Source organism: Lissotriton helveticus, chromosome 12, assembly GCF_964261635.1.
Source record: "Lissotriton helveticus chromosome 12, aLisHel1.1, whole genome shotgun sequence".
Classification (NCBI taxonomy): Eukaryota; Metazoa; Chordata; class Amphibia; order Caudata; family Salamandridae; genus Lissotriton; species Lissotriton helveticus.
Genome location: NC_136073.1, coordinates 63351419 through 63367635, shown reverse-complemented (window position 1 = coordinate 63367635; position 16217 = coordinate 63351419). Strand labels below are relative to the sequence as shown.

Genomic DNA, 16217 nt, shown 5'->3' with positions numbered 1-16217 from the left:
CTGCCCCTGCCTTGGGCTGGGAGTGTTGCTGAATTAACCCTGCATTAGTGGGATCCGAACACTGCTCTTACACCGGCGCCTTCTTCACAGGGCTAGGAGTTCTGCTGTTTTAACAGCCTTGCCAGAGTTCAAAACAAATGCTGCTCTATTGTGCCGTCTGCTGTCCAATGCTGGGAGTGCAGCTCAAGTTACATCGTGACCGGCAGCACTGTTGATGCGGCTCAGCCATAATAGTTAGATTTATGAATACATTAGAGTGACACTTGTTAATTTTTAGTGACATTCAAAGCTAAAGTAGCAAACTCTGGGAAGAAAAAACATGTTGGAGACAACTACTGCTCTCAGTATCTGACACTAACTGAACGAAGACCAATTCAAGAACACACCTTTGAACAAATGTTGTGTAATAAATACGTAAAATATGTATATACGGTACAAAGAATATTGGTCCAGGAGGCAGATGCATGCTTGTATTTTGGGCCTATGGCAGCCCACAGCAGTTGGAGCTGCAAACTGTGCTGTAAGATACATTCCTTGATTAGGTGATGGGTAGAGGGGTTCTTCATGCACATTGTACCATCGGCAAAAATAACACAATCTAACTAAGCAAAGAAAGTGGGAGCATCTATTTCAGTGGGAGGTGCGGGGTAGAGGAGAACTGGTCAGTCGCGCTCCTTCCTCTCTTCTTTCTGTGCTCTGACAATTTCTTGTCCCTTCTTCCTTAGGAAATTGTTTCATGCAGTCACTGCCCATTCCCTGCTGCCATGGACTTCCTTATGTCACTACTGGAGATCTCCCAGTGCTGCGACTAGACCCTCATTGGTGCCACTTAACACCCCCCACCCCCCCACCCCACCACACCAATGTGGCCCTCCTCCTGCTTCCAGTGCAGGGGGCCTCCAGTGCTCCTGCTGGACTTCATGATGTGTTGCTGGGACTTTCCTGGTGCTCCTGCTGGTGGCATCCTTGTCCTGCTTCCAGAGTCTTTCTGTTACAGCTGCGGATGACTTTCTTTTGCCCCTGTTGCACGTGGCTACCAGTGATGTCCCGGGATTGTTGCTAAAGAATTCCTGCTGCTGCTGAAGACTTCCTGCTTCTGCTTGCGCCTTTCTGCTGCTGCTGAAGACTTCCTGCATCTGCTGACATCTTTCTGCTGCTGCTGAAGACTTCCTGCCTCTGCTGGCACCTTCTTGCTGCTGCTGAAGACTTCCTGCATCGGCTTGCGCCTTCCTGCTGCTGCAGAAGACTTCCTGCGTCGGCTTCTGCCTTCTTGCTGCTGCTGAAGATTTCCTGCGTTGGCTTGCACCTTCCTGCTACTGCAGAAGACTTCCTGCATCGTCTTGCACCTTCCTGCTGCTGCAGAAGACTTCCTGCGTCGTCTTTCGCCTTCCTGCTGCTGCAGAAGACTTCTTGCGTCGTCTTGCGCCTTCCTGCTGCTGCAGAAGACTTCCTGAATCTGCTGACGTCTTCCTGCTGCTGCTGCTGAAGACATCCTGCTTCTGCTGAAGGCTTCCCGCTGCTGATGCAGACTTCCTTGTGCTGCTGACGCCTTCCTGCTGCTACTGAAGACTTCATGCTGCTGACGCCTTCCTGCTGCTGTTGAGGACATCCTGTATCTGCTGAAGGCTTCCTGCTGTGATGAAGGCTTCCTACTGTTGCTGACGCCTTCCTGCTGCTGCTGACGCCTTCCTGCTGCTGTTGACGCCTTCCTGCTGCTGCTGAAGACTTCCTGCTACAGCTGACGCCTTCCTGTTGCTACTGAAGACTTCCTGCTGCTGCTGATGCATTCCTGCTGCTGCTGACGCCTTCCTGCTGGTGCTTAAGGCTTCCTGCTACTGCTGACACCTTCCTGCTGCTGCAGCTGACTTCCCTCTGCTGCCGGAGACATACTGTGCCTCCACTGGAGATATTCTACTACTGCACCTGAATGTCACCGAGGTCGTGATGGCGATCACTACATTCCACAGAACGCAGGTGTTGAGTGAGGCCGCGGCGGGGCAGGCGCAGTGATTATTCTTGTTCGTCGATGGCCACATCCGTGTCACAGCTGATGTTCTGAGCTGTGATGATGGAGATGCTGCCGATGATGACCCACGCCCCAATGATCTCATAGGGGGTCACCTCCTCACACAGCATGTAGTACTGGAAAGCCATGGTGACCACCACCTCGGAATGCAGCACGGCGCAGACCAGAGCCGGGTGAGCCTTGGTGACAGCATAGCTGGCACAGATGAAGGACAGCAGCGCCAGGAGGCTTATGCCCACCACGCAGGTCCAGGTGAGCGGGTCTCGTGGCAGGATGGGTCGCTGCATGATGAACATGAAGAGTCCGCTGAGGATGCTGCCCACCACCCCGAACACAAAGGCAGCTGTCAGCAGCTTGGACTTGAAGTCGAGCCTGCGGAACTTCACCAGGCCCAGGGCCAGCGATAGACCCCCGAGGGCGGCCAAAATGTAGCCGATTATGTCATCTGCTCTGGTTTTTGCATCCATCTCCATCAAGCTGGGCACCACGATGATCAGCAGCCCCACCATACTGCCCAGCAGGCCAAAGCAGTTGAAACCACTGAGCTTGTCCTTCTCAACCATCAGGGCTAGGAGTGTCGAGGAGACGGTGGAGGAGCCTTTGCGTACCGTGGCAGCGTTCCCCGCGGGCACAACCATGAAGGACCAGTAGGCACAGCCTATGGAGATGACATTCACTGCTGCGTGGATAAAAACTTGCTTCCTGGAATCGCGAGGTCCGAAGATGGGCAATTTTTTGTAGTGCATGCATATGATGAAGGAGACGTGGAAGAGGCAGCGGAAGAGAAGGATTTCCAAGGACGGGATGTTGGAGGCACCATTGGCCATCCGGGAAAACGGGGCCACCAAACCTGCTGGTACTCCGCCACCAAAGAGTGCCACGAGGAGTCCCTTCATGCTATCAGACAGGTGGCAGAGCCCCCTAATGCTGTCAGAGAAAGGGTCCTTCCTGGAAATGTCATCGCTCCTTTCTGTGGGTGAAGGCAAGTCCAACATTTCCACGACTGTCATTGACCCGGTAGCAACCATTATTCCGGGGTGTTGCGCTGCGGGGCGTTCTCTTCGTCCACACAGTGGGCCCCGAGTCAAGCCAAATTCATACCTTCAAGAAAGGAAAAGGAGAAATAAGAATACTTGCAGAGTGTTACGTTACAAAAAAATGCCAATAGCGACAATGAAACCTTCTTTGACAGTCACTTTGTTTTAATCAACTCTATACCACCTAGAGACAGACATCAAATGTACAGGCAGTGTAAGCAACAGCATTCCCAAACTTTTCTTACTGTAAAAACAGTTTGTGTAGTTTCCCTGACACATAGACTATTGCCAGTCGATCTAAATGTGCCCTGCCTGGAGGAAGAGGGGGGCAAAGGTGTGACCACATGTAGTACTGTTTTCTGAGTGGATGCAAAGTTAGATGTGCTTGGTGTATAAAGGGACAAATGGACAGAGATCTGATTACAAAACTGTAAGAAATATGATTCAGGGGGTCGATGGCAATAAGAAGTTACTGGGCCCCAGTTGTACCAAACAGGGCGTTTTTTACTGCTGGTGTCCTGGGCTCACTCAAACTGGATACTAAGATTCCCTTTTACCACTTGACTCTAAGGGTTTTGAGGCAAAGCAATTCAAGGCTGATTAAGGGCGTTGGCAAGCAACCCAGACCCCTGAAGCGCAGAACATTACCACTCAACAAATTAATCCCCAGTCAGTGCCATTTTTTGAAAGTATTTCCATGCACACAGAACTAAATTGAACACAATGCAAACATTTTCAGTGTGTTTAATACATTGTAACCCTTCCTAAGGAGGGCCTCCCAGAAACACCATGGTAAAAATCAGCTACCATAAAGATGTATAATCCCATCTTCTTTGTCTGTAAGGTACTATGTGGGGCCCAAAGACGACTGCGGGTATTGATGAACCAGCATTACCTGTGAGCCCGCCTGAACACCACGCTCTCTTGCCTTGCTCTCCCCCGCCGCCGCACCAGCCACCGCGGCCGCCGAGAGGGGGGAGCACTCACCAGAACCAAGCCTTGCCTACATTTCCCAGTGTCCCCTGTTGGGACTCGGGGACGCCGCTTGCAGCGTCACTTTCCCGCTCCCGGAGGCGCATAAAGACGCGCCGCTCCTCAAGCGTTGCGGGACGCGCACGGGCGACGCCGGGCGGAGCCCGGGCAGAGGGCGGGCCGTCTGTGGCCATCCGTGGACGACCAGGGACGGGACGGGCCACCCCCCTTGGACCTGCCCTAAGGTATTTTCCGTGACTTTTGTTGCTTGACTGAAAAACTATACCCTGGAGGACTTGGGCACTTAATAATAACATTAGAATAAGCACACTGAAATACATGAGGTATTAACGTGGAAACTTCAGTGTAAATTAACCCATTCATCTAGGTTAATTATAAACATCATTGGCTCGAGCACATCGGGAGGAAGGGGGTAATAGCCTTAATCACGGTTCGTAAATTATGGCTACTAAACCTAAAACTCGCTCCACCAAGGGCAAATTAGGACCCCCCCATAAATCGAAAAACCCAGGGCCAGAGACAAGTGATGTAGTAGCCCATAAAGCCACCCCGACAGTTATCGATCTAATGCTAAGGAAGGTTGCCGGGGATATAGAGTGCGCAGAGAGGCGCATATCTATGACCTTAACCTCTTTGCCCCTGACCCCTACACAAACGGGGGATTTAAACCCAAATGATACATTAGATAAAGGCAGCCGGGACAACTCATTTGATGCTGTCCCCAGTGCCCAACTAGTATTAAAGGACGAAGAATTCATAAATAGAGAGGTAAACAGAACACCTAGGCAAAGCAGTAAAAAGCGTAGAAATAAGAATTCACAAATAAAGTCCTAGAAAAAGCTTACTAAGGGTAATAAGACAGAGGATGAGGTTTTAATAATAGAACCTAAAGTCCCCCCTAGCCCCCCGAGGTGGCTTGATCCTGTAATTCTAGACCTGCAAAAGCACCTGGAGGCTTTTATAACCGGCCAAATTAAACCGCTAGTTAGCAAACTAGATAAAATAGCCAATGAATTGCAGAGACAGGGTAAGGCCAGAGAAACTTTAATTTCTAATCAATTAGATAAGGCTTTGCCAGTAGTCAATCTACCAGCTCAACAACCCCTAGTACCTAATAACTGTGTAAGCAATGAGCAATGCACCATTGCACAAGTGCATGCTGCGCCCAAAGGGGTAAAAGAGGGGGGGGATAGAAGAACACAATCACATGGAAGTGTGGACAGAAATAAAATAGTAGGACAGGGACAAGCAATACAAATGCAGTCAGAGATAACTGCTATCTCTCATCAAATAGATAACCATCAAATAAGTAGGGAGCAAAATGATAGATCCCAAGGACCCCTACCATGTGTAAATCTACCCCCAGAAGCAAGCCCCTTTGTTGTTATCTTTGCTGGGGTACCTGAGCTCAGACGGGGGCAGAGAGAATCCTATATAGAACTTAAAAATAAGATCACCAACTGGTTAAACATCCACAGACCCCTGCAGGGGGGGAAGGGGGGGAAATTTTACACGTAAGGAGGGCAAATTGGGTGGGCACCAGAAGGAAAGATATAGAAGGGAAAATTCCAACAGATTAGAAGGGGTAGATTTACAGATGGGCACTGGGCAAGGCCCATGGAGTACGGCAAAATATAGAGAAATTCCCCTATGGCCTTATACTTTCATATTTGACATAATTCAAATTATACTTTTATATCAATGAAATCCCATTGGACACACAAACTACATAAAACCTATTTTTCGTTAATTTCTTTTATTCTTTTACTTCTTTACACATGAGTTGCTTTCATTTTTTACTTTTTTACTTTTTTATCAAGCATTTTCTTTATACACATTTGATAAAAACTATACAAAATACAAATATCAAAATTTTGACAATATTTAAAGAAAAAACCCTGTAATCCACACATACAAAAACAATCACTCTCTATTCATACATACTAAATACTGTTGCCCACACAACACACAATTCAACCAGACAAATTCTGTGATTGGGGTAGTCCAGATGGTTTAGGGGACTGAGTACGCCAGGTCTACGCGTTTCGGTGGGTTGACACCACCTTCCTCAGGACCAACAGGTTTTCTCCCTTTAACTCTCGTGGGGACAGGGTTTCTGTAATGATAAGTATACATAAATCTATCTTGTGGTCAGAAATTGGGATTTCACCATCACTTAATAGTACTTTTATTTACATTTGTCTATGTTTGCATCTGCGCATACCGTCCACTCAACATAACCCTTCAGCGAATTACCAGTACTGAAAATAGTTTTCATTCATTTTGATATGATTGAAAGATTCATTTGGAATCTGCTAATAACCATATACGCCTGATCGCAAGTATACGAGCAGGACATTGAAATCAAAGATTTCTAATTATCATGCATATGATATGAACTTTACTATGCATTTGAATCAACAAAGGTGGACCACCAAAAAAGAGAGATGTTACCTATGATATCTTTAGAAGAGATCTTAGTCAGGAATATAGGTGTCACTTAAAAACTTCAGTAGGGTCAGTAGATAGAAGATGTCTTAATTCCTGAAAAACATATTATATTGTTTCAAGGGATTGAATAATAATTATTCAATACTCACACTTTCTATTGTAGTCAAATTGACCCAAATAGATTACCTGATATTAGACAACGTCAGAGATATAAATTAGGGGTCTGCTTCTTCCTACGATTTCTTTATGTTCAGTGGTATATGCACAAGGTTCTTTTTTACCTAAGGTCAAATGTAAGCACATGCTTCAGAGATCAGTGTCTCAGTGTAGAGCCATTTGTGTACCGTCATGCTACTATCACTGACATACTAACCTTATAAAAACTTCACTTGAGATCCAAATAGGGGGGTGCGAAGGCGTTATTGTAGTGGTGAATTAATGTTCTAGATCCTCGCCGCTCGGCTGTAGGATTTAAATGACAAAGTCAGGCCTCTATGGTGTTTATACATATGGTTCGTTTATACCATCTATATATCAGAATACAAACCTTTCTATATGAGGCCGCCTTCTTTTAAGTGTTTTCCCTGTAACTGTATAGATTTTGTTCTTAGGAACACCTAACTAGTGAATTATCTACATATCTCCCCAAAACCTATCATACTATATTTTTTTATCTCCCCAGTTAATAAATCAGAAGAATAAGACGAGTACAAAAGGGAAAAAGAAAAAAGGAAAAAGGGAAAACACTTAAAAGAAGGCGGCCTCATATAGAAAGGTTTGTATTCTGATATATAGATGGTATAAACGAACCATATGTATAAACACCATAGAGGCCTGACTTTGTCATTTAAATCCTACAGCCGAGCGGCGAGGATCTAGAACATTAATTCACCACTACAATAACGCCTTCGCACCCCCCTATTTGGATCTCAAGTGAAGTTTTTATAAGGTTAGTATGTCAGTGATAGTAGCATGACGGTACACAAATGGCTCTACACTGAGACACTGATCTCTGTTACATTTGACCTTAGGTAAAAAAGAACCTTGTGCATATACCACTGAACATAAAGAAATCGTAGGAAGAAGCAGACCCCTAATTTATATCTCTGACGTTGTCTAATATCAGGTAATCTATTTGGGTCAATTTGACTACAATAGAAAGTGTGAGTATTGAATAATTATTATTCAATCCCTTGAAACAATATAATATGTTTTTCAGGAATTAAGACATCTTCTATCTACTGACCCTACTGAAGTTTTTAAGTGACACCTATATTCCTGACTAAGATCTCTTCTAAAGATATCATAGGTAACATCTCTCTTTTTTGGTGGTCCACCTTTGTTGATTCAAATGCATAGTAAAGTTCATATCATATGCATGATAATTAGAAATCTTTGATTTCAATGTCCTGCTCGTATACTTGCGATCAGGCGTATATGGTTATTAGCAGATTCCAAATGAATCTTTCAATCATATCAAAATGAATGAAAACTATTTTCAGTACTGGTAATTCGCTGAAGGGTTATGTTGAGTGGACGGTATGCGCAGATGCAAACATAGACAAATGTAAATAAAAGTACTATTAAGTGATGGTGAAATCCCAATTTCTGACCACAAGATAGATTTATGTATACTTATCATTACAGAAACCCTGTCCCCACGAGAGTTAAAGGGAGAAAACCTGTTGGTCCTGAGGAAGGTGGTGTCAACCCACCGAAACGCGTAGACCTGGCGTACTCAGTCCCCTAAACCATCTGGACTACCCCAATCACAGAATTTGTCTGGTTGAATTGTGTGTTGTGTGGGCAACAGTATTTAGTATGTATGAATAGAGAGTGATTGTTTTTGTATGTGTGGATTACAGGGTTTTTTCTTTAAATATTGTCAAAATTTTGATATTTGTATTTTGTATAGTTTTTATCAAATGTGTATAAAGAAAATGCTTGATAAAAAAGTAAAAAAGTAAAAAATGAAAGCAACTCATGTGTAAAGAAGTAAAAGAATAAAAGAAATTAACGAAAAATAGGTTTTATGTAGTTTGTGTGTCCAATGGGATTTCATTGATATAAAAGTATAATTTGAATTATGTCAAATATGAAAGTATAAGGCCATAGGGGAATTTCTCTATATTTTGTTTATATTGTCCTCTCTTTTCCCTGGCCCAAAGCAAACCTTAGAGGGGGTCCCAATCTTTTGCTGTTCCATGGAGTACGGCATCCAGTCCCTGGATGAGAATGAATGACTAGGGATAGAATTTGAGGAGAAGGACGAAAGGGGGATAATGTATGACAGGGAAGCTGTAGCTCAAGGTAGCGAACAAAGGAAAAAACTTGTAGAACACCCACACAGCCAAGTTAAAGAAAAAGAGAGGGCTACGATAGAGAGGATAGTTGACTCGAGTCTAATCGAGCGGGGCATAACAGTTGGTGAAGAGCGAGTAGGAAAGTTGAACATTATGTCATGGAATATATCGGGTCTAGCCGGAAAATTTGAAAATCCAGACTGGAGGAATCAACTCCAGGGTTTTCACATTCTAGCCTTCCAGGAGACATGGGCAGTCAACTCCACCCCCTACCAAATAGAGGGCTACAAGTGCTTTTTTGTGCCGGCACAAGAAAGCAGAGCAGGAAGAGCGAGAGGAGGGCTGGCACTCTATGTCGACCTAACCCTAGAAGGTAGATGGTCAGTACCAAACTGGACGTCACATACTCTGCAAGCTGTAACGTTCCAGAGCAGAGGGCTGAGGTTACAGCTGTTCAATGTTTATAACCCAGGGTCAATAAATGGGAAGAATGCCGCCCTATGTGAGATAGACGAAAGACTCACACAAGAGGCGGAAGAGAGGAAAGGGGGGTACCAATTATATTATTAATGGGCGACCTTAATTGCCACCTCTGTCCAAATTTGCCCCCGTATCATTAGACTGGGACACTTGCCCACTTAAAGATGGGCCGCATTTTGAACATAACCAGGAAGGCACAATACTAACTACATTAATAGAAACCCACTCATTAGCACATACCATTGATTTAATAGTCCCGGAGGTAGAGGGCACATATGTTCCAACGTTTAAAGGAAGAGGGTGCTCTACCATTATAGACTACATAATGATATCTACCTTCGCCAAAAATAGAATTACAAAGATTAGAACGAAATGGAGCACCTTTAGTGATCACAACCCCCTAGTTATGGAAATTATACACACTAGCGGGGGGTAAGTTTAATCTCGGGGACACTAGCCTGCAACCCACAGACCAAGGGAGGCGACTAAGGTGGGCAAAAATAAATTCCCAGGAGTTTTATAAAACACTAATCCAAAAAGGAGGGAAAAAGGTTGAAGACTGTCTGGACCCCCTAATAGAAGGACCAGAGTTAGTTGCATCATTTGCATCCTTGACAAAACTAGTTGTTAAATTATTGGAAGCAAGAGCCCTAAGTAAGGGTCCCAAGCAACCAAGGTGGTTCGATAAAAGTTGTTCTAAAGCTTTAAGGAACCTAAAAGTATGCCTCAAAGCTAACCCAAGGGATAAGGCAGAAGTGGCTAACTGTAGACAAGTCTATAAAACTAAACTAAAGGAGAGGAAGAACACCCTACAAGCAGAAGTATGGGCTGATTTGAGAGAGGCGGGAGAAAACAGGGACTTTGCAGAATTTTGGAGAATTGTAAATAGGCCCTGTTTCCAAGATAACTCCGCCCTGGTGATTAGCACCAATATCCTGCCAGAGCAATGGGTTGCTCACTTTCAGGGTCTTTACAATAAGTCTAAACTAGCAATTCAAGAAGGGGATTGGGAGGGTACCCGGAGTGCTGAAACAGTCCTCGCAGTAGAGGAGATAACAAATGCGATCCGAGGTTTGACCCCGAATAAAGCCCCTGGCCCAGATGGCACCCCACCAGATCTATATAGAAGCAATATAGACCTATGGGCCCAAATCCTAACCAGGGTCTTAAACGCGGCTATTAAATCAGGGCTACCTCGCTCCTGGTCCACTGCATTGATCGTACCCATTTTCAAGAAAGGGAGTAGGGATGATCCAAAATGCTACAGGCCGATGTCGCTCATTGACGTCTCGGCCAAAATATTAGGTCGAGTGATCTTGAGCCGGCTTATGGAGTGGACAGAGGAGCACCGAACTATAGTTGACATACAGTACGGGTTTAGAGCCGGCAAATCAACTAGCGACCAGTGTCTGAATCTGTACCTGCTAACTGCCAAATACACAAAAGCCAGTAAGGGCACGATCTACATGGGATTTATGGACCTGGCTGCGGCCTTTGACAATGTGAATAGGGCTAAACTGTGGGCCATGATGCACAAGATAGGCATGGATGCGGGGCTGATAAATATCTTAAAAGAGTTGCACTGGAACACCACCGCCAGGGTCCGTTTTAGCCCAGAGGGGGGGCGTACTGACACATTTCTATGCTCAGGAGGAGTAAGGCAAGGGTGCATTCTCGCCCCTTTTCTTTTTTCACTCTACATCAATGCCTTAGAGAGTGCCCTCATCTCCCTAGCTGTGGACTGCCCTAAAGTAGGACCGCGTCAAATCCCAGTACTATTGTACGTGGATGACGCGGTCCTGCTTGCCCGAACACCGAGGGCCCTACAACAACTGGTGGATGGATTTGTCAAGTTTATGGCCGACCTAGATCTATCTGTAAATCTAAATAAATCCTTTGTTATGGTGGCTGGCAAAAAACCCGCAAATAAGTGTGTGTTCAAAATAGGGTCACATACCTTGGATAAAGTAAACACTTTTCCCTATCTGGGCCTTCTATTTGATGGTAAAATCCAATTTAGCCAATTGGTCGAGGAACATTGTACCAAGCTAGTCTCTTCGAATGGTGCAATATTAAGCTTCGCTCGTAGGCTGGGGCGATGGTGCCCCGAACAAGTAATGACTTTATATGGTTCAATTAGTATGGCAAAGGCCTTGTATGGTGCGGAGGTGTGGGGCTTCAGGGACTGCAAACAACTACAAGTAGAGGAAGATAAATTTCTCCGCAGAATCCTGAAAATCCCACACTCCATCTCTGCCGAAATTGCTCATGCAGAACTTGGGATGCCATATATCTCAGATTATGTCAAGCTGAGGCCAATTACAGCATGGATTAGAATTTGGACCAATCCGGAGGCATCATTGAGCAGGGAAATTGTCTTAGACTGGCTGCAAAGGGATAAGGGGTTACAAATCCCTTGGTTAAAATATGTTAAAGGCTCCTTAGTGAATATAGACCAGTATCACCTCTTTAGTGACCCGTCTTTGATCTTTAGCAGCTGTAAATTAAGGGTGAAAAAGTTGCTTCTAGAAAAATTTGAATCTGCTAGATGTGGTCTTGGTCCTGTAAAAAGATGAATAGCAGCTCATGGCTTAGTGAGAAATGGGGTGGGAATGGAACCCTATCTGTTTCTGATGTATAGCCAGTATGATAGATTTTTAAAATGCCGTTTTAGGCTCAATCTGTTACCTAACATTTTAGCTTACCCCTCTGGTTTTACTGTAACGATTGAGCAGAAGGGTGCCTATAGCTGCGACAATAGGTCTCCGCAGGACACTCTTCATTTTGTACTTTTATGTTCATTTTATCGAAATATTTTTGGTTGACATCCTTAGGAAACAGAAATTTCGCCATGCAAGAGCCGCACTGTTTTTCTTACAGAAAGCTAGTGATACCCACACCTTATGTTCCATTTTAAGTTTTTTAAAAGTAGCCGTAACACTGAGAAATACAAGAAACTAACTAACCTTTGTAAATAATTATTTCTCCTTATGAATTGTATCCTCTCCTCCCTATAGTTTTAATTTACTAAAAGTTCAGAAATGTAATTTAATGACATTTTTACTGTGTAATGTATTTTATGAGGATTTTTTATTCTTCGAAATAAAGATTTACTGAACTACTATGTGACAATTTATGTGTCAGTAGGTTGTAGGCTTCAAAACCAGAAATACCCCTCTTAAAAGGTTTTTACCCCAACAATTGACTTATATGCTATCAAAGGTTTAGCCTACAGAATTGAGTTTTGCATACATGGATTTGGTTTGATAATCACAAAGTTTATTTTGAAGCACACCAGAGAACAAAAGACAATTGTAATTCAAAAAGTCTTTCTGGAACATATTTATTGTTCCTCTTCTCACATTCTATGAATCAATTTATTTTGTTGCTTTTGATTTCATACGTCATTCAACTCTTCTGTGTAATAACTCAGCTATCATAAGCTTCACTGTGTAAAGGCTGGTAAATCGAGGGCTGTTTCAAGGCTGAAAATGTTACAGGAATAGCACAATTATCAATTAAGTTGAGGGCAACAGAATAGTAAAATACAAAATCATAAAATGTTACTTTTCACTTCTTGGAATTGACTGATGACACGCTAAGACGGTAGAAGACAGAAACAGGGGAGACATCACCAAGAAATATTATGAGATCCTGAATAGAGTCATTGATTCCTTGAAGGGACCAGCTGGACTATCAGCTATGACGGTTATATACCACAAGAAGGACCCTGGGCTAGCTACCCCGCTGCCTAGCTTGAGCGCCCCGCTGAGCTCCCACCGCACTGCACCTGTCATCTGCGGTGTTCTCTCGTTGTAACCCTCCTTTTCTTCTTTAATCCCACTATATAAAATGTTTTGCCCGCTTTAAATTTCGCAAAATGCTTGTTTTTCCCATTGCTATTGACCTCTGGTCTTGCTTCGCTCCCCCGTCTGCCGCTGACAGCTCCTCCTCTCATTTGCCTTTAATATAACCCATTTGGGTTAATTTGGCTTATCTTATTTTGGGTTCTACCCTTCGTTTGTGTTGCCCTTCCCATTCCTGCAATTTCCTTACTGCTCCTGCTGCTGTGAAGGTTCTTCAAAGGCAAGCCCATCTGTGCCCGTCTGCGCACATCCGTGCCTGGAGTGCGCCCAGTACCAGGACCCCTAGACCTCCTGCCACCTGTCACCAGCTGGTACACCGCCCCTGGACCTGGACCCTGAAGCAACAACTGCTTCACTTCCTCCCCGCGATTAACCAAAGGACCATTCACCTGCCGCCACTGCCGCTTCTCCTGTGACACAACCTGCGATGAATCCCACAACGCTTCTGCTCAGAAGACCATAAACAGCCCGGAACCACTCCAATGTCAGGAATCATGCTGGGTGCGCCTACATACTCGGACTAAGACTACATTACCCAGAAATCCTGTTGGGGTAATGGGATGTAAGATCTGAAGTCACGCGGGAAGACACACGTTATCTGTTCTGTTTTTGGATTTGCTCTCTTGGCTGAGAGAGTGGTGGACGTCGCCAGAGGGTCCCGAGGAGTTGGAATCCTTTCTTGTCCGGTTCCGAGTCTGCGCCCGTGAGTACCTTGGATTAGGTGTGCTCATTAGGAAGCGGAATACGGCGATAATGGTCGGCCGCGTATTACCATGTTCCTTGCATTGTTTGGCTATGGAAATCCTAGCGGCTGACGGCAAAATGCAGCGGTGCTGTTAAACCGCTATCTGCCGAGCCGCTTGTTGTTACTTTCACGCTCTCTTGTGAAGCTTTGGCATTCTTTTGGTTGCAGCGGATTATGGCGGTGTTCGCAACCGCATAATGTCTTGTGCAGTTCTGTTCATTATGTTTAATAGAATGTAGTGGTGGTCGCGACTGCTCATTGCTATAATCGTTTTCTTTCATTAGGAAATTTGAACCCTTATTAGTAGCGGAATATTGCGGCGGTCACAACCGCGTATTCCCGTTACATTTATACAGACTGTCAATTCTTTATTTCGTTTACCTCTTCATGCCCTTGGAAGGCGGGTGTTGGACAGTTGAAAACAAAAACAATTGCAATGAGGAACAGGCTATAACTTAATCAGTGGTGAAGTCAACCCTGCTTTTTGCTATAGGTCTATTCTTTTTGGACCAATTGTGGTTTTCAGAAGATTACTTTATTTTATGAGACTATTGGGAACTAGGGTAGGTGATGATACATCCGTACTGAATGCTTATAACCATAGAAGTGAATGGGGCTATATTCATGCTGTTGAATGCTTTCATCACAGGTCACCTTATATCATGTTGATTGGAAAACTTATACATTGTTCCCAGCAGTAGTTACCTAGGTACATTCTTAGATTATTTATCTGTGTTTAACCATTGTATTTTTGTTGTTTTAGGTCCTATTTCCCCGCTGTTCCCTTCCCTTCCCTTCCTTTCCCTCACCTGATAGTTCGAAGACCCTGGGGGGGTATCCCCATATCAGGGGACTTGGTAATATCAGGAGGTGGACCATAAATTCTGCTGCAACTGAATCCTGCGGAGCTGGGCCTGACATCCAATGCATCTTGAGCAATGTCCGCTCCCGCTGCAAACACGCCACGGAAATCTGGGACACCATCACTACCCTCTCCCCTGATGTGGCCTTCATCACCGAAATGTGGCTCAACCCCTCCTCGAATCCCGACATCGCCATCACCACTCCCGATGGCCAGAGATGAAACACAGCAACTGGGCCAACAAACACAGCGGGGGCATCACCTTCATCTTCAAGTAAACTATCTGATGCACCTCCACCAACGACGATACAATGCGTCTCATAGAACACTTCAGCTTCTGACTTCAGACCAATGCCAGGACCATGATAAGAGGCACCCTCGTTTACAGACCCCTGGGGCCCTGAACAGCCTTCTGCAATGCCTTCTCCAATCTCATTGCCTCCACTACATCCTTCTTGGAGACCTCCATTTCTACACCGACAACGCCAATGAAGCCAACTTCACCATCCTCCTAGTGAACCTCAGCAATACTGGTCTCACCCAACTGATCACCAAACTCACGCACAAAGCCGGGCACGCACTCAACGCTATCTTCACCTCCAGTGGCAGAATCATATTCACCCACATCACCGAACTCCCCTTTGACTGACCATGCCTTCGTTCACTTCACCATCTCTGTCGCTTAGCACACCAGCATCAAGCACCACAGTGTCACCCTCCACAGCTGGGGCAAGGCAATCTAGACTCAATGGACACAGGCCTTCAGCACCACACAACCTGAAACTTCAGTGGACCTTGATCAGGGCATCGAGAACTTTTCCGCCTGGAACACCAAGTGAAACCAGCAAAAGGCAACCTTACTTTAAAACAAGCCAGCGGGTACACTCCAGAGCTCAGAGCCACAAAGCATAAGTGCTACTAACTAGAGAAACAATGGCACGTTACCAAGGACCCCTCCGACAGAACCACCCACAAAGCAGCCCTCAGCAACTACCACCTGCGCATCAAGGAAGCCAAGAGATCAGCCGTCACCACTCGCATCAACTCGAAGTCCAATCACACGGAGGAACTCTCCAAAATATTCAAGGAATTCTCCAACCCAATAGCCACAAAGAACACCATCCACCCCTCACAAGAACTCTGTGACACCCTCTCTAAACAATTCCACAGCAAGATTGCCACCATCTTCAACAACTTCAAACCCCAACCCACCACCCTCAGCCTCAACAACCTCAACCAACCAGCGAACATCAGCCATACGATCACCACCTGGTCCCCGTTCACCACGCAGACCACCACAGCCATCATGTCATCCATCCACTCTGGGGCACATACCGATATTGTGATAATATTGTGTTATCCTCAATACCTCCATCTCCACAGTAACCTTCCCACACAGATGGAAACACGCAGAGGTCAGAACCCTCCTAAGTGAAACCCTTTGCCGACCCCAG

The 16217-nt window shown here is 45.1% G+C and overlaps 1 protein-coding gene across 1 annotated transcript; it reads right to left on the bottom strand.

Annotated features, from left to right (window-relative positions):
* Nucleotides 1-2010: 2010 nt before the first annotated feature.
* LOC144797858 (solute carrier family 35 member G3-like) lies at nt 2011-3054 on the bottom strand. The gene has a single exon (XM_078668661.1). The coding sequence runs from the start codon at nt 3052-3054 to the stop codon at nt 2011-2013; it is 1044 nt and encodes a 347-aa protein (XP_078524787.1).
* Between the last annotated feature and the right edge of the window lie 13163 nt (nt 3055-16217).